General features: G+C 50.5%; 1 protein-coding gene across 1 annotated transcript in view; it reads left to right on the forward strand.

Annotated features, from left to right (window-relative positions):
• The first annotated feature begins 5,300 nt into the window (after nt 1-5,300).
• The window catches only part of LOC129813664 (MAP kinase-interacting serine/threonine-protein kinase 2-like), a 64,572-nt gene continuing 47,977 nt past the window's right edge, over nt 5,301-21,895 (forward strand). The window contains exons 1-4 of the mRNA XM_055866052.1: nt 5,301-5,404; nt 5,876-6,102; nt 12,846-12,936; nt 20,426-20,533. Of these exons, the coding sequence (XP_055722027.1) occupies nt 6,046-6,102; nt 12,846-12,936; nt 20,426-20,533 (256 nt within the window). The 5' untranslated portion in view covers nt 5,301-5,404; nt 5,876-6,045. The remainder of the gene's footprint in view (nt 5,405-5,875; nt 6,103-12,845; nt 12,937-20,425; nt 20,534-21,895) is intronic.

The raw sequence follows: 21,895 nt of genomic DNA on the forward strand, positions 1-21,895 counted from the left end.
GCAGCACCAAGTCATTACAAAAACTACAGACAAACAACATGAAAAACTACAAGTAATCTAGTAAAAACCATTGAATTCACAAGAGTATAACAAAATCAAAAACAGCAAATTAAAAACATTGACAGGTCAGGGAATCAGCCTCAAAATCCTTCATCAGTGATTTAAAAACACCAATCGGGACAAGTTCTTCCAGTTTAAAAGTATTTTGTAAGGCGTTCCAAGACGATGGCGCAGAGTACATAAAAGCCCTTTTACCAAATTCAGTTCGGACATTTGGAACAGTTAGCAGGATAAAGTCCAGCGAACGAAGAGAGTACCCACCACATTTCTGAACAATAAAAATGTTCTCTGAATGGTTCTCTGCAGGTACCGGGTCTGTGTGAATGGTTCTCTGCAGGTACCGGGTCTGTGTGAATGGTTCTCTGCAGGTACCGGGTCTGTGTGAATGGTTCTCTACTTTTTTGCAGATCAATTTAGAAAACAATTTGAAATGCACCACACACACACACACCTCCCACCCCTCCACATTTAATTTGTTTGTTTTAAAGGGCAACTGCACTTGCTGATTTGGCCTAATTTCATATTTGGTTCATTAAGAAACGCTAGAGAACTAAATTAAAACGTGAGTTGGTTTCAGGGTGTGGTTTGATGTGGCCGGTCGGTGTGTGTTTGCAGGTAGAAATAGTTAGCAACATTATTTTGCCTATTAGCTCCAGCAGGCTGGTGTGCAACCTGACTTTGGAAAGTTAGGGACCGTCAATAAATTACAATGTAAATAAGACAATATTTTCATGTTGCACACCTTTTAGTTCTCATTAAATGCGTTCAATATTTATATATGAATTTCTACAATTTATAGTTGGTTTGAGGTTTTTATGTAATTGAAATTTGGAGCTATTGGAATTGTGTAATTTACCGGTCCCTAACTAGCCCCACGGGGATATCCAAAGTCAACCCGAATTTACCACAGGGATCACGATCGGGTCTCGCAAAGCTGCACTCCAAAGTGATAGTTACTCGTGTGCTGCCAGCTGTGGGCAGGATTGAAACAAACCCAACCTTTCTTTACGTTGTGACGCAGTCACGACCACAAGTCTCACACCCCCCCAAAAAAACTGTGTTTTGAACAAGATTGACTTTATAACCAAAATGATCCTATTGATTCTTTGTAATCAATTTACAATATAATAAATGTTTGACTCGTATCCATGCCACAGGCTGTTTTCTAAACGAGAAGTTGTTTATTAGGGGTATTTGCTCTTTGAACTTACTGTATAGTAACTTGACCAGAGCAACTCAAATGTAAAGACAAATTCAGTGTCCGCATAACAGCACAACTCCAAACATGACAGATCAGAAGCTACATAGCCCCCTAGGCTATTTAAATGTAGAGACATGAATGGAATGAGTTAGAAGACCTCTATGATTCATTTAGTCAGTTCTACCAGCTAATGTGAGATTGAGATTACATAAGAGGACATCATTTAAAAGCCTATGTATTTTCGATGTTTTGTTCACCTACAATCTAACCACAAAGCTGGGCATCTTTTCCCGTCTCTTTCGGGCTGCCCTTCCCCTAAGTTCCAGTTTGTTTATTTGTCATAAACACATGATGTACATAGAGTACACGGTACAATGAAATGCTAACTTGCAGGTGAACCTCTTGTCAATGGAACAACAACAGAACGAGTCGGTCGCTAGGTGAATAAAAAAAGAACGAGTCGGTCGCTAGGTGAATAAAACAAGAACGAGTCAGTCGCTAGGTGACTAAAACAAGAACGAGTCGGTCGCTAGGTGAATAAAACAAGAACGAGTCGGACGCTAGGTGACTAAAACAAGAACGAGTCGGTCGCTAGGTGACTAAAACAAGAACGAGTCGGTCGCTAGGTGAATAAAACAAGAACGAGTCGGTCGCTAGGTGAATAAAACAAGAACGAGTCGGTCGCTAGGTGAACAAAACAAGAACGAGTCGGTCGCTAGGTGAACAAAACAAGAACGAGTCGGTCGCTAGGTGAACAAAACAAGAACGAGTCAGTCGCTAGGTGACTAAAACAAGAAAGAGTCAGTCGCTAGGTGAATAAAACAAGAATGAGTCAGTCGCTAGGTGACTAAAACAAGAACGAGTCAGTCGCTAGGTGACTAAAACAAGAACGAGTCAGTCGCTAGGTGAATAAAACAAGAACGAGTCAGTCGCTAGGTGAATAAAACAAGGAATACAAATAAAAGGTGAATGAAATAATGTTACCAATTTAATAAATGGCCAGTTACATAGCCTATATGGATAGACATGAGCCAAGCATGTTTACCTGTAGAATGGAATAGGTTACTAGACCTCTGATTTAATTAAATTTAGTCAGTTCTACCACCTCAACACTGCTAGAGTCTAAGCCTAGGAAGGGAAGGTGGGGTTCTATTAATTTATATGGAATTGTTTTAAGAAGGTCATACCAAGGATCATTAAGCTATTTCACTTAGATTTAAGAAGAGGCATATACATTTATACGTAAAAAAAAAAAAGATGTTGGATAAAACATTGAATTTGGTATTACTGCTGTTAGCCAATAAAAACACATTGAATAACAGATTCACTACATGGAAGAACAGATCGTCCTCAAAAAAATCTAAAGGAAGTTTGTTCTGAAGTGTCTGTCCTGTATCTCAGAGAGAGAAGAAAGATAAGGAAACCTTTTTTTAATAAAGTATGTATCCCCTTATTTTAGGCATTAAACTACACTATATACACAAAAGTATATGGACACCCCTTCGAATTAGTGGATTCAGCTATTTCAGCCTCACCCATTGCTGACGGGTGAATAGAATCGAGCACACAGCCATGCAATTTCCATAGACAAACATTGACAGTAGAATGGCCTTACTGAAGATCTCAGTGACTTTCAACGTGGCACCGTCATAGAATACCACCTTAACAACAAGTCAGTTCTGCCCTGCTAGAGCTGCCCCGGGTCAACTGTAAGGGCTGTTATTGTGAAGTGGAAATGTCTAGGAGCAACAACGGCTCAGCAGCGAAGTGGTAGGCCACACAAGCTCACAGAACAGGACTGCTGAATGCTGAAGCACGTAAAAATAATCTGTCCTCGGGTGGAACACTCACTACAGACCATCATAATGCCTCCTCAAGCAACGTCAGCACAAGAACTGTTCGTCGGGAGCTTCATGAAATTGGTTTCCATGGCTGAGCAGCCATGCACAATGCCAAGCGTCAGCTGGAGTGATGTAAAGCTCGCCGCCATTGGACTCTGGAGCAGTGGAAATGCGTTCTCTGGAGTGATGAATCACGCTTCACCATCTGGCAGTCCGACGAACGAATCTGGGTTTGGCGGATGCCAGGAGAACTCCAACTGCTCCAATGCATAGTGTCAACTGTAAAGTTTGGTGGAGGAGGAATAATGGTCTGGGGCCGTTTTTCATGGTTTGGGCCCCTTAGTTCCAGTGAAGGGAAATCTTAACGCTACAGTATACAATTACATTCTAGACGATTCTGTGCTTCCAACTTTGTCTCAACAGTTTGGGGAAGGCCCTTTCCTGTTTCAGCATGACAATGCCCCCGTGCACAAACGAGGTCCATACAGAAATGGTTTGTTGAGATCGGTGTGGAAAAACTTGACTGGCCTGCACAGAGCCCTGACCTCAACCCCATCAAACACCTTTTGGATGAATTGGGACGTCCACTGCGAGCCAGGCTTAATCGCCCAACATCAGTGCCAGACCTCACTAATGCTCTTGTGGCTGAAAGGAAGCAAGTCCACCCGGAGAGGCCTACAAACCACAGTGTCTCGCACCCACTGTGAAATTTGGTGGAGGATTGGTGATGATCTGGGGGTTCTTCAGCAAGGCTGGAATCGGCCAGATTTGTCTTTGTGAAGGACGCATGTGTAACGGATGTGAAATGGCTAGCTAGTTAGCCGGTACGCGCTAGTAGCGTTTCAATCAGTTACGTCACTTGCTCTGAAACCTAGATGTAGTGTTGCCCCTTGCTCTGCAAGGGTCGCGGCTTTTGTGGAGCGATGGGTAACGACGCTTCGTGGGTGTCAGTTGTTGATGTGTGCAGAAGGTCCCTGGTTCGCGCCCGTGTCGGGGCGAGGGGACGTACTAAAGTTATACTGTTACACATGAATCAAGCCACGTACAAGGTTGTCCTTGAAGAAAACTTGCTCCCTTCTGCTCTGACAATGTTCCCCAACTCTGAGGATTGGTTTTATCCAGCAGGACAATGCTCCATACCAAACAGCCAGGTCAGTCAAGGTGTGGATGAAGGACCACCAGATCAAGACCCTGTCATAGCCAGCCCAGTCTCCAGACCTGAACCCCATTGAAAACCTCTGGAATGTGATCAAGAGGAATATGGATGGTCACAAGCCATCAAACAAAGCCAAGCTGCTTGAATGTTTTTGCGCCAGAAGAACTATTCACACAGACCTGATACTTGTATTTTGGTTACAGGGTCTGTGAAGTCACCCAACATCAATGTGAAAGACTGGTGGAGAGCATGCCAAGACGCAAGAAAGCTGTGATTGAAAAATCAGGGTTTTTCCACCAAATATTGGTATCTGAACTCTCCCTAAGTTAAATAATTATTATTGTGTTTAAAAATGAATAGGAACTTATTTTCTTTGCATTATTCGAGGTCTGACAACACTGCATCTTTTTTGTTATTTTGACCAGTTGTCAGTTTCTGCAAATAAATGCTCTAAATTATAATATTTTTATTTGGAATTTGGGAGAAATGTTGTCAGTAGTTTATAGAATAAAACAAAAATGTTAATTTTACCCAAACACGTACCTATAAATAGTAAAACCAGAGAAACGGATCATCTTGCAGTGATCTATTAATTCTTTCCAGAGCCCTATACTTACATTCGTTTTTTCCCCAACTAGTACCTGGGACCCTCAGACGAGTCTTTGTGAGGCTTTTGGGCGTCCTAGAGCAAAATAATCGACATGTACGCGTTCGTGAGCCCTTTCCCATCAATGCAGAGGTTAAAAGTAAGAAAACAGGCACCCACTTATGGAAACTCGTATCAGATTGCGTAATGACCCTACCGCTTATTCGAAAACATGCCACAGATGTAAGAGGATGAAACTAGGCTATAGATACGTGCAGCTTAGGTTGCAGTCGGTTGCGTTGCAGTTGCATATGAAAAACGGTGCTCCGCCCTCTTCGGTAAATTACCCTATCATGTGTGTCCTAATGTTATATTGGTCAGTGTTTACTGCGAGCTGATTGGATAAACCAGACCAGAGTGGGCGGGGGATCATCAGAGGTTATAAAAGCCACCCCTCATAGACGTTCGCTGCTTCCCGAAATAATCAACATTCATTCAACAAAGGCTGTGCCCTGGCATCGAAACGGCGTCAAGGCTGGACTAACACGGACAACAACGGGGTAAGCTAAATTAAATATCTGGTTTTATTATATGATATCAAGTTTGGGATATCAACCGTACGAATATGTTCGAGTTGTGAAGTGTTGAGTCAACTTCAACCCTATTGTAGTCTAGCTAGCGCTGTTAGCATATCTAGCTAAAGTTACTGCTAGCGAACATGACGTGTTTTTAAAAACAATGGAAGCTCAATGGACGTTAGAACTAGTTCAGTCTAGATACCTCTTTAGGTAATGTAGACAGTTTGAATGCACTTTAACAATGCCACGAATCTATTTTTATAGTTTTTTTTTGTTGAAAATATCAAGTGTTTCTGTTAACTTTTGTTTGTTTCATTTCAACTGTAACGTTAGTACACTATAGTAAAATTTGAATGAGCTAGCGAGGCTTGTAGCGTTGTGACCACTGATACAACCGTGTCCACTTGACTCGCTTATATCAGCTAGTGACAAATGTTTCACTGTCTCACACAGGAATCCGGTTTTAAATGAGCACTTAACCATCCAACAAACATCTATGTCAAGACTACCAACGGACCACATCTAGCTGCCGTGTCTCCTGTCTCTCGCATTGGACCACAGTGACAGGGACTACCTAATCTAAATCCGAGTATCAGCTAAATTAACCAAGACCGACATCCAAAATGGTTCAGAATAAGAATACCACCCCAGAGGTCACTGGCATCACCCGCTCTTTAAATGTGAGTTACTCTCTTTGTTTGTAATTACTGCTTCTAAAAGTCATTATCCAAATGTGTTTCCTAATTGACTAGAAGTATTGAAGAAGCGAACTGATTCAAAGGCTGGAGGAACATGCATTACATTATTGTGAACGGATGTTGCTCAGTCATTGCATGTCTTCTGTGTTAATTTTAGCCCAGTCAGTCAGTATCCCAGACCATACTATTTCAGTCAGTGACTGTTAGGTATGTATAACTTCCTGGGGAGAGTGCAGAAGTGTAACTGTGGTCACTGTGGTGTCTCACGTTTGCCCAATATTAGACCTCTGAGTTAATTACTTAATTAATGACACAGGGTGTAAGACAGAGGTTCCAATTTGTTTTACCCCACAACCCCATTTTCATATCTGAAAGTTCTTGTGACCCGGACCGTGTACAATTTTTTTAAATTAACAGCCAATGTTTACTTTTATATTTGAAGCTACGGCAGACAATTGAAAAATATTTACAAAATTTGAGGTCAAATCATGGCATCAGTGATCTTCAGGTCGGAAAGTCGACGCTCTAGAAAGAGGCCCGAGTTCCAGAGTTGGAATTCCGAGTTGGATGACCGTGCAAAAAGTATATTCCCAGTTGGTGCTCGTTTGTCCTCAAAGTTCACAGTGGTCTTGAATGCAGCATTAAGGTTTAGAGGGTGACTGCAGGGTGTTGCCTTTGAGTCAGCAACTAAACTCCTCCGTAGTGACATGTAAATGGGGCGGCAGGGTAGCCTAGTGGTTAGAGCAGGGTAGCCTAGTGGTTAGAGCAGGGTAGCCTAGTGGTTAGAGCAGGGTAGCCTAGTGGTTAGAGCAGGGTAGCCTAGTGGTTAGAGCAGGGTAGCCTAGTGGTTAGAGCAGGGTAGCCTAGTGGTTAGAGCAGGGAAGCCTAGTGGTTAGAGCAGGGTAGCCTAGTGGTTAGAGCAGGGTAGCCTAGTGGTTAGAGCAGGGTAGCCTAGTGGTTAGAGCAGGGTAGCCTAGTGGTTAGAGCAGGGTAGCCTAGTGGTTAGAGCAGGGTAGCCTAGTGGTTAGAGCAGGGTAGCCTAGTGGTTAGAGCAGGGTAGCCTAGTGGTTAGAGCAGGGTAGCCTAGTGGTTAGAGCAGGGTAGCCTAGTGGTTAGAGCAGGGTAGCCTAGTGGTTAGAGCAGGGTAGCCTAGTGGTTAGAGCAGGGTAGCCTAGTGGTTAGAGCAGGGTAGCCTAGTGGTTAGAGCAGGGTAGCCTAGTGGTTAGAGCAGGGTAGCCTAGTGGTTAGAGCAGGGTAGCCTAGTGGTTAGAGCAGGTAGCCTAGTGGTTAGAGACAGGTAGCCTAGTGGTTAGAGCAGGGTAGCCTAGTGGTTAGAGCAGGGTAGCCTAGTGGTTAGAGCAGGTAGCCTAGTGGTTAGAGCAGGTAGCCTAGTGGTTAGAGCAGGGTAGCCTAGTGGTTAGAGCAGGGTAGCCTAGTGGTTAGAGCAGGTAGCCTAGTGGTTAGAGCAGGTAGCCTAGTGGTTAGAGCAGGTAGCCTAGTGGTTAGAGCAGGGTAGCCTAGTGGTTAGAGCAGGGTAGCCTAGTGGTTAGAGCAGGTAGCCTAGTGGTTAGAGCAGGTAGCCTAGTGGTTAGAGCAGGTAGCCTAGTGGTTAGAGCAGGTAGCCTAGTGGTTAGAGCTTTGGACTAGTGGTTAGAGCAGGGTAGCCTAGTGGTTAGAGCAGGGTAGCCTAGTGGTTAGAGCAGGGTAGCCTAGTGGTTAGAGCAGGGTAGCCTAGTGGTTAGAGCAGGGTAGCCTAGTGGTTAGAGCAGGGTAGCCTAGTGGTTAGAGCAGGGTAGCCTAGTGGTTAGAGCAGGGTAGCCTAGTGGTTAGAGCAGGGTAGCCTAGTGGTTAGAGCAGGGTAGCCTAGTGGTTAGAGCAGGGTAGCCTAGTGGTTAGAGCAGGGTAGCCTAGTGGTTAGAGCAGGGTAGCCTAGTGGTTAGAGCAGGGTAGCCTAGTGGTTAGAGCAGGGTAGCCTAGTGGTTAGAGCAGGGTAGCCTAGTGGTTAGAGCAGGGTAGCCTAGTGGTTAGAGCAGGGTAGCCTAGTGGTTAGAGCAGGGTAGCCTAGTGGTTAGAGCAGGGTAGCCTAGTGGTTAGAGCAGGGTAGCCTAGTGGTTAGAGCAGGGTAGCCTAGTGGTTAGAGCAGGGTAGCCTAGTGGTTAGAGCAGGGTAGCCTAGTGGTTAGAGCAGGTAGCCTAGTGGTTAGAGCGTTGGACCAGTAACCGAAAGGTTGCAAGATCGGAACTCCGAGCTGACAACGTAAAAATCTGTCGTTCCGCCCCTGAACAAGGCAGTTAACCCCACTGTTCCTAGGCCGTCATTGAAAATAAGAATTTGTTATATACCGACTTGCCTAGTTAAATAAAGGTTAAATTAAAAAAAAATGCATTCGGTCTCATCACAGCTCGACCAGCTGTTCGATTTTACTTACAGGGATGTCAACTGAGCCAGGATAACAGTCAAACGGATTGGGAAGTAGGTCCCAAAGTGCTCTTCCAGGTGTAGGAGGTGAGCAGTCGTCACTCGTGTGGGACATTAACTGATGTTGTTTTCTGTTAGAAACATGCACAGCAGAGGGAAGGGGGGCATGGTTCGCTTTTGAACGACTCTCTCTCCTATAATTATATCCTCGTTAGTACACTAGTAAACGTTAGTACACTCAAGTCAAATTTGAATGAGCTAGCGAGGCTTGTAGGCGTTGTGTGACCACTGGTACAACCGTGTCCACTTGACTCGCTTATATCCTCCGATTCCGTCACTCATCTGTAGAATGTTTTTTTATTTCCCCTGCATGCTTACGTCGAGTTTGTTCAGGTCCCCAAATATCCCTGTTACATAGGCAAGGGCACACTTTCTTTTCAATACACAGAAAGTCAAGCACTTTTTTTAAAGTAAAAAAAAAAAAAATACACATCCACTGTGAATGACAACAGTTCCTCTATCAATGAAAAATCTTTCCAAGTCTCCTCGACGATAACCACTAAGCCTCCGTGTGAAATAGAATATGTTAATGCTCTGATCCACGTCGTTTTTCTAACAGTGGATGTGGTTTCATGTAGTTTACAATCCAAGTGACCTGCCGCAGTATATCTGAGTTACTGTTCTCGGCTCTTTTGCCGCCAGTTGCACTCGGCGTGTCATACAATGCGTCCATATGGCACAGGGAGACCCATTCATAGTTAGAGTGCAGAGGTCTGCCTACCGTCCCACCATAGATGGAGCCCCATCTGTGCGAAAGCCCACCATTCTATCCCATGGATTCTGTTTTTCTTCAATATAGCCACGCAGCACACTGAACATCCACTGTGTCGGATCATACTCTGGAATCGTCAGACCGAACCATATGTCCCCGTGATTAGCATCCCCTAGGAGAGTTTTCAGACCACTTGACTTTATCCACATTTTGTTACTACCCGAAGCACACAGCCAAGACAACGCAGGAGTGGTTTCGGGATAAGTCTCTGAATGTCATTGAGTGGCCCAGCCAGAGCCTGGACATGAACTTAATCTTTGGAGAGATCTGAAAATAGCTGTGCAGAAACCCTCCCCATGTAACCTGACAGAGCTTGAGAGGATCTGCAGAGGAGAATGGGTGTAACACCCCAAATACAGGTGTGCCAAGCTTGTAGCTTCGTACCCATCATACTCAATGCATACTCAAATCGTTGCCAAAGGTGCTTTAACAAAGAACTGAGTAATGGGTCTGAAAACCTACTGCGATTTTTTTTTTTTTCTCCAGTTTTTTATTTTTAAATTGGAAAAAATGTCTAAGCCTGTTTTTGCTTTGTTATTGTGGAGTATTGTGTGTAGATTAATGAGGGGGAAAACTATTTAACCTGTCTAGCCCCAGCGTTCTGCTAGCGGAACTCCTCCCACATTCCACTGAAAAGGCAGAGCGCGAAATTCAAAAAATATTTGAGAAATATTTAACTTTCACACATTAACAAGTCCAATACAGCAAATGAAAGATACACATCTTGTGAATCCAGTGAACATGTCTGATTTTTAAAATGTTTTACAGCGAAAACACCACATATATTTATGTTAGCTCACCACCAAATACAAAAAAGGACAGACATTTTTCACAGCACAGGTAGCATGCACAAAGCCAACCTTACTAACCAAGAACCAACCAAACTAACCAAGAAACAACTTCATCAGATGACAGTCTTATAACATGTTATTCAATAAATCTATGTTTTGTTCGAAAAATGTGCATATTTGAGCTATAAATCAGTTTTACGTTGCAGCTACCATCACAGCTACCGTCAGAAATAGCACCGAAGCAGCCAGAGTAATTACAGACACCAACGTCAAATACCTAAATACTCATCATAAAACATTTCTGAAAAATACATGGTGTACAGCAAATGAAAGACAGGCATCTTGTGATTCCAGCCAATATTTCCGATTTTTTTAAGTGTTTTACAACGAAAACACAATATAGCATTATATTAGCTTACCACAATAGCCAGAAACACAAGCCATTTACCAGCAGCAAAAGTTAGCGATCGTAACAAACCAGCAAAATATCTATAATTTTTGACTAACCTTGATAAGCTTCATCAGATGACAGTCTTATAACATCAGGTTATACATACACTTATGTTTTGTTCGAAAATGTGCATATTTAGAGCTGAAATCAGTGGTTATACATTGTGCTAATGTAGCATCTTTTTCCCACAACGTCCGGATATTTTTCTGACACTCACATATTCTGACCAAATAACTATTCATTAACATAACTAAAAAATACATGTTGTATAACAAAGGTCAATGCATGGGCATTTCGGCCCTCACAGCAAACAAAGGTCAATGCATGGGCATTTCGGCCCTCACAGCAAAAGTCCGTTTGGACAGCATACACTGGGAGTTTGAGTCGTTCGGTTTCCTCTTGATTGCTAGCAATAACTATTAAATTAAGAATTTATGATTTCTGACAAAGGTATTGATTGTGAGTTTCTGTGCCTCTGCTTCCCCACACATTGTTTTCACCATATCAATTGCTTCCCATATATCAAAGTCAGCAATAGTTTGTGGTTTTATAGCTTAGCTGGCCTAGCGAATCACTGTGGGAATTATTCAAGTGCAACTCGAGTGTGGCCTTTTCCCATGAGCTAAGGGCACTCTGGTTGGGGGGGTGGGGGGTAGCATCAAACTGCTCTTAATAGTTTATTGTTCCCTGCTCAGTGAACCCCCCCCCCTCACCCTGTCACAGAACCTTTTAGCAGGTAGGTTAGTCATTGGCCCGTACCCCCCCACCCCAACCCCCACCCCCACCCATCCTATAACAGAACCTTTTAGCGGGTAGGTTAGTCATTAACCCGTACCCCCACCCCCCACCCCCACCCATCCTGTAACAGAACCTTTTAGCGGGTAGGTTAGTCATTAACCCGTACCCCCCCCACCCCACCCCCCACCCCCACCCATCCTGTAACAGAACCTTTTAGCGGGTAGGTTAGTCATTGGCCCGTACCCCCCCACCCCAACCCCCACCCCCACCCATCCTATAACAGAACCTTTTAGCGGGTAGGTTAGTCATTAACCCGTACCCCCACCCCCACCCATCCTGTAACAGAACCTTTTAGCGGGTAGGTTAGTCATTAACCCGTACCCCCCCACCCCACCCCCCACCCCCACCCATCCTGTAACAGAACCTTTTAGCGGGTAGGTTAGTCATTAACCCGTACCCCCCACCCCCACCCATCCTGTAACAGAACCTTTTAGCGGGTAGGTTAGTCATTGGCCCGTAACCCCCCCACCCATCCTATAACAGAACCTTTTAGCGGGTAGGTTAGTCATTAACCCGTACCCCCCCCCCCCCCCCCCCCTGTCACAGAACCTGTCAAGGAGTAGGTTAGTAATTGCCCCCCCCCCCCTGTCACAGAACCTGTTAGCGGGTAGGTTAGTCATTGCCCCCCCCCCCCCCCCCCCTGTCACAGAACCTTTTAGCAGGTAGGTTAGTCATTGCCCCCCCCCCCCCCCCCCCTGTCACAGAACCTGTTAGCGGGTAGGTTAGTCATTGGCCCCCCCCCCCCCCCCCCCCCGTCACAGAACCTGTTAGCGGCTAGGTTAGTCATTGGCCCCCCCCCCCCCCCCCCCGTCACAGAACCTGTTAGCGGGTAGGTTAGTCATTGGCCCCCCCCCCCCCCCCCCCCGTCACAGAACCTGTTAGCGGGTAGGTTAGTCATTGCCCCCCCCCCCCCCCCTGTCACAGAACCTGTTAGCGGGTAGGTTAGTCATTGCCCCCCCCCCCCCTGTCACAGAACCTGTTAGCGGGTAGGTTAGTCATTGACCCACCCCCCCCCCCCCCCTGTCACAGAACCTGTTAGCGGGTAGGTTAGTCATTGGCCCGTCAGTCGAAGGGATGTTACGTTTAACCTGGAGGTCAGCCAGGGTCTGAGGAGGAATTGGTTTGGACTATATCAGTTCCTTGGCCCGTCAGGTGAAGGGATGTTATGTTTAACCTGGAGGTCAGCCAGGGTCTGAGGAGGAATTGGTTTGGACTATATCAGTTCCTTGGCCCGTCAGGTGAAGGGATGTTATGTTTAACCTGGAGGTCAGCCAGGGTCTGAAGAGGAGTTGGTTTGGACTAAATCAGTTCATTGGCCCGTGGAGCCATGTTTAGTCTTTCCTGTGGCTTCATATGGCCTTGTGATGTGAATGACTCTCCTCTAGGCTGTGTCAAACTCAAAGCCTTGTCTGTTTCTGTTCTGTTCCTCCCTTAGGTCCAAAACCCTTTCAATTCTGAAGATTACACCAAAACAGACTCCAGTCTCCACGAGTCAAACTTACATTTAGATTTTCCCCCAAGACCTGGTAAGTTCCTGGCATCAAAGCCCCTTTTGATTTGGGATTTACTGTTTCTGATTTGATTTTAACACACACACACACACACACACACACACACACACACATAGGGGCCATCTGACTCGTAGTAACCTTGCTATGAGGATATCATCACTATGCTGGCATATCATATACTACCTCTGCTGCTTTCATCTGCCTGATAACAGAACCACCGTCACAACTCTCCCCGGGTCCGGTTTCCCCAGAACCACCGTCACAACTCTCCCCGGGCCCGGTTTCCCCAAAACCACCATCACAACTCTGCCTAAGCCCGGTTTCCCCAGAACCACCGTCACAACTCTCCCCGGGCCCGGTTTCCCCAGAACCACCGTCACAACTCTCCCCGGGCCCGGTTTCCCCAAAACCACCATCACAACTCTGCCTGGGCCCGGTTTCCCCAGAACCACCGTCACAACTCTCCCCGGGCCCGGTTTCCCCAAAACCACCATCACAACTCTGCCTGGGCCCGGTTTCCCCAGAACCACCGTCACAACTCTCCCCGGGCCCGGTTTCCCCAGAACCACCGTCACAACTCTCCCCGGGCCCGGTTTCCCCAGAACCACCGTCACAACTCTCCCCGGGCCCGGTTTCCTCAAAACCACCGTCACAACTCTCCCTGGGCCCGGTTTCCTCAAAACCACCGTCACAACTCTCCCTGGGCCCGGTTTCCTCAAAACCACCGTCACAACTCTCCCCGGGCCCGGTTTCCCAAAACCACCGTCACAACTCTGCCTGGGCCCGGTTTCCCCAGAACCACCGTCACAACTCTCCCCGGGCCCGGTTTCCCCAGAACCACCGTCACAACTCTCCCCGGGCCCGGTTTCCCCAAAACCACCATCACAACTCTGCCTAAGCCCGGTTTCCCCAGAACCACCGTCACAACTCTCCCCGGGCCCGGTTTCCCCAGAACCACCGTCACAACTCTCCCCGGGCCCGGTTTCCCCAAAACCACCATCACAACTCTGCCTGGGCCCGGTTTCCCCAGAACCACCGTCACAACTCTCCCCGGGCCCGGTTTCCCCAGAACCACCGTCACAACTCTCCCCGGGCCCGGTTTCCCCAGAACCACCGTCACAACTCTCCCCGGGCCCGGTTTCCCCAGAACCACCGTCACAACTCTCCCCGGGCCCGGTTTCCTCAAAACCACCGTCACAACTCTCCCCGGGCCCGGTTTCCTCAAAACCACCGTCACAACTCTCCCTGGGCCCGGTTTCCTCAAAACCACCGTCACAACTCTCCCTGGGCCCGGTTTCCTCAAAACCACCGTCACAACTCTCCCCGGGCCCGGTTTCCCCAAAACCACCATCACAACTCTGCCTGGGCCCGGTTTCCCCAGAACCACCGTCACAACTCTCCCCGGGCCCGGTTTCCCCAAAACCACCATCACAACTCTGCCCGGGCCCGGTTTCCCCAGAACCACCGTCACAACTCTCCCCGGGCCCGGTTTCCCCAGAACCACCGTCACAACTCTCCCCAGGCCCGGTTTCCTCAAAACCACCGTCACAACTCTCCCTGGGCCCGGTTTCCTCAAAACCACCGTCACAACTCTCCCCGGGCCCGGTTTCCTCAAAACCACCGTCACAACTCTCCCTGGGCCCGGTTTCCTCAAAACCACCGTCACAACTCTCCCCGGGCCCGGTTTCCTCAAAACCACCGTCACATCTCTCCCCGGGCCCGGTTTCCTCAAAACCACCGTCACAACTCTCCCTGGGCCTGGTTTCCCCAGAACCACAGTAAGGATAAATCCATCGTTAGTCTTCGTAGGAGCGTCGTTATATCTCTGCCCGGTTTCCCCAAAACCATCGTTAATTAACATTGAAAAGGCTTGTTCTCTAACGCCTGCCGCAGACCACAAACAGAACGAAGAAGTTAGAAGTCTGTCTCTGTGACCAATGATCACTTCAGAACAAAGTTGACCACAAATACAACGTTGTCATATCTCTGCACAATTGATGCAAAACGAGATGCCAGTGGGCTATAGGCGGCGATGCCAGTGGGCTATAGGCGGCGATGCCAGTGGGCTATAGGCGGCGATGCCAGTGGGCTATAGGCGGCGATGCCAGTGGGCTATAGGCGGCGATGCCAGTGGGCTATAGGCGGCGATGCCAGTGGGCTATAGGCGGCGATGCCAGTGGGCTATAGGCGGCGATGCCAGTGGGCTATAGGCGGCGATGCCAGTGGGCTATAGGCGGCGATGCCAGTGGGCTATAGGCGGCGACGATGCCAGTGGGCTATAGGCGCTGACGATGCCAGTGGGCTATAGGCGCTGACGATGCCAGTGGGCTATAGGCGGCGGCGCCAGTGGGCTATGCGGCGGCGCCAGTGGGCTATAGGCGGCGATGCCAGTGGGCTATAGGCGGCGATGCCAGTGGGCTATAGGCGCTGACGATGCCAGTGGGCTATAGGCGCTGACGATGCCAGTGGGCTATAGGCGCTGACGATGCCAGTGGGCTATAGGCGCTGACGATGCCAGTGGGCTATAGGCGCTGACGATGCCAGTGGGCTATAGGCGCTGAAGATGCCAGTGGGCTATAGGCGGCGATGCCAGTGGGCTATAGGCGCTGACGATGCCAGTGGGCTATAGGCGCTGACGATGCCAGTGGGCTATAGGCGCTGACGATGCCAGTGGGCTATAGGCGCTGACGATGCCAGTGGGCTATAGGCGCTGACGATGCCAGTGGGCTATAGGCGCTGACGATGCCAGTGGGCTATAGGCGCTGACGATGCCAGTGGGCTATAGGCGCTGGCGATGCCAGTGGGCTATAGGCGCTGGCGATGCCAGTGGGCTATAGGCGCTGACGATGCCAGTGGGCTGTAGGCGCTGACGATGCCAGTGGGCTGTAGGCGCTGACGATGCCAGTGGGCTATAGGCGCTGACGATGCCAGTGGGCTATAGGCGCTGACGATGCCAGTGGGCTATAGGCGCTGACGATGCCAGTGGGCTATAGGCGCTGACGATGCCAGTGGGCTATAGGCGCTGACGATGCCAGTGGGCTATAGGCGCTGACGATGCCAGTGGGCTATAGGCGCTGACGATGCCAGTGGGCTATAGGCGCTGACGATGCCAGTGGGCTATAGGCGCTGACGATGCCAGTGGGCTATAGGCGGCGATGCCAGTGGGCTATAGGCGGCGATGCCAGTGGGCTATAGGCGCTGGCGATGCCAGTGGGCTATAGGCGGCGACGATGCCAGTGGGCTATAGGCGGCGACGATGCCAGTGGGCTATAGGCGGCGACGATGCCAGTGGGCTATAGGCGCTGACGATGCCAGTGGGCTATAGGCGCTGACGATGCCAGTGGGCTATAGGCGCTGACGATGCCAGTGGGCTATAGGCGCTGACGATGCCAGTGGGCTATAGGCGCTGACGATGCCAGTGGGCTATAGGCGCTGACGATGCCAGTGGGCTATAGGCGCTGACGATGCCAGTGGGCTATAGGCGCTGACGATGCCAGTGGGCTATAGGCGCTGACGATGCCAGTGGGCTATAGGCGCTGACGATGCCAGTGGGCTATAGGCGGCAGCGCCAGTGGGCTATAGGCGGCGATGCCAGTGGGCTATAGGCGACGATGCCAGTGGGCTATAGGCGGCGATTACAGTGGGCTATAGGCGGCGATGCCAGTGGGCTATAGGCGGCGATGCCAGTGGGCTATAGGCGGCAGCGCCAGTGGGCTATAGGCGGCGATGCCAGTGGGCTATAGGCGGCGATGCCAGTGGGCTATAGGCGGCAGCGCCAGTGGGCTATAGGCGCTGACGATGCCAGTGGGCTATAGGCGGCGATGCCAGTGGGCTATAGGCGGCAGCGCCAGTGGGCTATAGGCGCTGACGATGCCAGTGGGCTATAGGCGCTGACGATGCCAGTGGGCTATAGGCGCTGACGATGCCAGTGGGCTATAGGCGCTGACGATGCCAGTGGGCTATAGGCGCTGACGATGCCAGTGGGCTATAGGCGCTGACGATGCCAGTGGGCTATAGGCGGCAGCGCCAGTGGGCTATAGGCGGCGATGCCAGTGGGCTATAGGCGACGATGCCAGTGGGCTATAGGCGGCGATTACAGTGGGCTATAGGCGGCGATGCCAGTGGGCTATAGGCGGCGATGCCAGTGGGCTATAGGCGGCGATGCCAGTGGGCTATAGGCGGCGGCGCCAGTGGGCTATAGGCGCTGACGATGACAGTGGGCTATAGGCGGCGATGCCAGTGGGCTATAGGCGGCAGCGCCAGTGGGCTATAGGCGGCGACGATGCCAGTGGGCTATAGGCGGCGACGATGCCAGTGGGCTATAGGCGGCGATGCCAGTGGGCTATAGGCGGCGATGCCAGTGGGCTATAGGCGGCGATGCCAGTGGGCTATAGGCGCTGACGATGACAGTGGGCTATAGGCGCTGACGATGACAGTGGGCTATAGGCGGCAGCGCCAGTGGGCTATAGGCGGCGACGATGCCAGTGGGCTATAGGCGGCGATTACAGTGGGCTATAGGCGGCGATGCCAGTGGGCTATAGGCGGCGATGCCAGTGGGCTATAGGCGGCGATGCCAGTGGGCTATAGGCGGCGATTACAGTGGGCTATAGGCGGCGATTACAGTGGGCTATAGGCGGCGACGATGCCAGTGGGCTATAGGCGGCGACGATGCCAGTGGGCTATAGGCGGCGACGATGCCAGTGGGCTATAGGCGGCGACGATGCCAGTGGGCTATAGGCGGCGACGATGCCAGTGGGCTATAGGCGGCGACGATGCCAGTGGGCTATAGGCGGCGACGATGCCAGTGGGCTATAGGCGGCGATTACAGTGGGCTATAGGCGGCGATGCCAGTGGGCTATAGGCGGCAGCGCCAGTGGGCTATAGGCGGCAGCGCCAGTGGGCTATAGGTGGCAGCGCCAGTGGGCTATAGGCGGCGATGCCAGTGGGCTATAGGCGGCGACGATGCCAGTGGGCTATAGGCGGCGACGATGCCAGTGGGCTATAGGCGGCGATTACAGTGGGCTATAGGCGGCGGTTACAGTGGGCTATAGGCGGCGGTGACAGTGGGCTATAGGCGGCGATGACAGTGGGCTATAGGCGGCGATGACAGTGGGCTATAGGCGGCGATGACAGTGGGCTATAGGCGGCGATGACAGTGGGCTATAGGCGGCGATGCCAGTGGGCTATAGGCGGCGATGACAGTGGGCTATAGGCGGCGATGACAGTGGGCTATAGGCGGCGATGCCAGTGGGCTATAGGCGGCAGCGCCAGTGGGCTATAGGCGGCAGCGCCAGTGGGCTATAGGCGGCGACGATGCCAGTGGGCTATAGGCGGCGACGATGCCAGTGGGCTATAGGCGGCGACGATGCCAGTGGGCTATAGGCGGCGACGATGCCAGTGGGCTATAGGCGGCGATTACAGTGGGCTATTGGCGGCGATGCCAGTGGGCTATAGGCGGCGATGCCAGTGGGCTATAGGCGGCAGCGCCAGTGGGCTATAGGCGGCAGCGCCAGTGGGCTATAGGCGGCGATGCCAGTGGGCTATAGGCGGCGATGCCAGTGGGCTATAGGCGGCGATGCCAGTGGGCTATAGGCGGCGATGCCAGTGGGCTATAGGCGGCGACGATGCCAGTGGGCTATAGGCGGCGACGATGCCAGTGGGCTATAGGCGGCGACGATGCCAGTGGGCTATAGGCGGCGACGATGCCAGTGGGCTATAGGCGGCGACGATGCCAGTGGGCTATAGGCGGCGACGATGCCAGTGGGCTATAGGCGGCGACGATGCCAGTGGGCTATAGGCGGCGACGATGCCAGTGGGCTATAGGCGGCGACGATGCCAGTGGGCTATAGGCGGCGACGATGCCAGTGGGCTATAGGCGGCGACGATGCCAGTGGGCTATAGGCGGCGACGATGCCAGTGGGCTATAGGCGGCGACGATGCCAGTGGGCTATAGGCGGCGACGATGCCAGTGGGCTATAGGCGGCGACGATGCCAGTGGGCTATAGGCGGCGACGATGCCAGTGGGCTATAGGCGGCGACGATGCCAGTGGGCTATAGGCGGCGACGATGCCAGTGGGCTATAGGCGGCGACGATGCCAGTGGGCTATAGGCGGCGACGATGCCAGTGGGCTATAGGCGGCGACGATGCCAGTGGGCTATAGGCGGCGACGATGCCAGTGGGCTATAGGCGGCGGTGACAGTGGGCTATAGGCGGCGGTGACAGTGGGCTATAGGCGGCGGTGACAGTGGGCTATAGGCGGCGGTGACAGTGGGCTATAGGCGGCGATGACAGTGGGCTATAGGCGGCGATGACAGTGGGCTATAGGCGGCAGCGCCAGTGGGCTATAGGCGGCGATTACAGTGGGCTATAGGCGGCAGCGCCAGTGGGCTATAGGCGGCGATGCCAGTGGGCTATAGGCGGCAGCGCCAGTGGGCTATAGTCGGCAGCGCCAGTGGGCTATAGGCGGCGATTACAGTGGGCTATAGGCGACGATGCCAGTGGGCTATAGGCGGCAGCGCCAGTGGGCTATAGGCGGCAGCGCCAGTGGGCTATAGGCGGCAGCGCCAGTGGGCTATAGGCGGCGATGCCAGTGGGCTATAGGCGGCGGCGATGCCAGTGGGCTATAGGCGGCGACGATGCCAGTGGGCTATAGGCGGCGACGATGCCAGTGGGCTATAGGCGGCGACGATGCCAGTGGGCTATAGGCGGCGATTACAGTGGGCTATAGGCGGCGATGCCAGTGGGCTATAGGCGGCGATGCCAATGGGCTATAGGCGGCGATGACAGTGGGCTATAGGCGGCGATTACAGTGGGCTATAGGCGGCGGCGCCAGTGGGCTATAGGCGGCGGCGCCAGTGGGCTATAGGCGGCGATTACAGTGGGCTATAGGCGGCGATTACAGTGGGCTATAGGCGGCAGCGCCAGTGGGCTATAGGCGGCGATGCCAGTGGGCTGTAGGCGGCGACGATGCCAGTGGGCTATAGGCGGCGATTACAGTGGGCTATAGGCGGCAGCGCCAGTGGGCTATAGGCGGCGACGATGCCAGTGGGCTATAGGCGGCGACGATGCCAGTGGGCTATAGGCGGCGACGATGCCAATGGGCTATAGGCGCCGACGGTGCCAGAGGGCTTCAGGCCTATATAATAAGACACAGTATTTGAAGCCATTAGGTGGTCATATCTTTCTATGAGCTGATCTGTCGTCAGTATTGTGAAATGATTTCAAATGCTTAGGAAAGATTTTACTGGAGAAAAGCTGATCCGAGAGCAGTGTTCCGGTTCTTTCCGGTCCTAGAACCGCTGCACCGCGACCCACTTTAGTGACCGCTCTCCCGTTCTGTACCCAGGATGTGTTGTGGTGCCGTCTCAATTCTGTCCTCGTTCTCTCTCTCTCTCTCTCGTCCAAAGACACTCAACCAGCTGGCCTGTGACTCTGGATGTATGCCATCAACTGTCGACCTTGTTTGCACAATGTCCCTCATCTCTTATCCTCCTCCCTCCTTAGACATGCCAGCCAGCCAGCCTATTGACATCCCAGATGCCAAGAAGAGGACCAACAAGAAGAAGAAGAAGAGATGCAGGGCCACCGACAGCTTCACCGGGCGATTCCAAGGCAAGTCACTAGAAAATAAGTTTTAAATGATTATCCACTGTCTAATGAAAGCAGCCGAGCTATATAATATATAACTATATAATATATATAATAATCCCAATCGTATACATCCATGTGTGTTGCCCCGATCAGTCCTCAACCTTTACATTTAACTAACGTACCAAACAGACTAGCTTTTATCTCGAGCATCCTTCATGAAATATGCTTATTTGTGGTTTTTTGTCAGATTCAATTTTATTTGTCACATGCGCCGAATACAACAGGTGTAGTAGACCTCACAGTGAAATGCTGAATACAACAGGTGTAGTAGACCTCACAGTGAAATGCTGAATACAACAGGTGTAGTAGACCTCACAGTGAAATGCTGAATACAACAGGTGTAGTAGACCTCACAGTGAAATGCTGAATACAACAGGTGTAGTAGACCTCACAGTGAAATGCTGAATACAACAGGTGTAGTAGACCTCACAGTGAAATGCTGAATACAACAGGTGTAGTAGACCTCACAGTGAAATGCTGAATACAACAGGTGTAGACCTCACAGTGAAATGCTGAATACAACAGGTGTAGTAGACCTCACAGTGAAATGTTGAATACAACAGGTGTAGTAGACCTTACAGTGAAATGCTGAATACAACAGGTGTAGTAGACCTCACAGTGAAATGCTGAATACAACAGGTGTAGACCTCACAGTGAAATGCTGAATACAACAGGTGTAGTAGACCTCACAGTGAAATGTTGAATACAACAGGTGTAGTAGACCTCACAGTGAAATGCTGAATACAACAGGTGTAGTAGACCTTACAGTGAAATGCTGAATACAACAGGTGTAGTAGACCTCACAGTGAAATGCTGAATACAACAGGTATAGTAGACCTCACAGTGAAATGCTGAATACAACAGGTGTAGTAGACCTTACAGTGAAATGCTGAATACAACAGGTGTAGTAGACCTCACAGTGAAATGCTGAATACAACAGGTGTAGTAGACCTCACAGTGAAATGCTGAGTACAACAGGTGTAGTAGACCTCACAGTGAAATGCTGAATACAACAGGTGTAGTAGACCACACAGTGAAATGCTGAATACAACAGGTGTAGTAGACCTTACAGTGAAATGCTGAATACAACAGGTGTAGTAGACCTCACACTGAAATGCTGAATACAACAGGTGTAGTAGACCACACAGTGAAATGCTGAATACAACAAGTGTAGTAGACCTCACAGTGAAATGCTGAATACAACAGGTGCAGTAGACCTTACAGTGAAATGCTGAATACAACAGGTGTAGTAGACCACACAGTGAAATGCTGAATACAACAGGTGTAGTAGACCTCACAGTGAAATGCTGAATACAACAGGTG

This window comes from Salvelinus fontinalis, chromosome 17 (assembly GCF_029448725.1).
Source record: "Salvelinus fontinalis isolate EN_2023a chromosome 17, ASM2944872v1, whole genome shotgun sequence".
NCBI lineage: Eukaryota > Metazoa > Chordata > Actinopteri > Salmoniformes > Salmonidae > Salvelinus > Salvelinus fontinalis.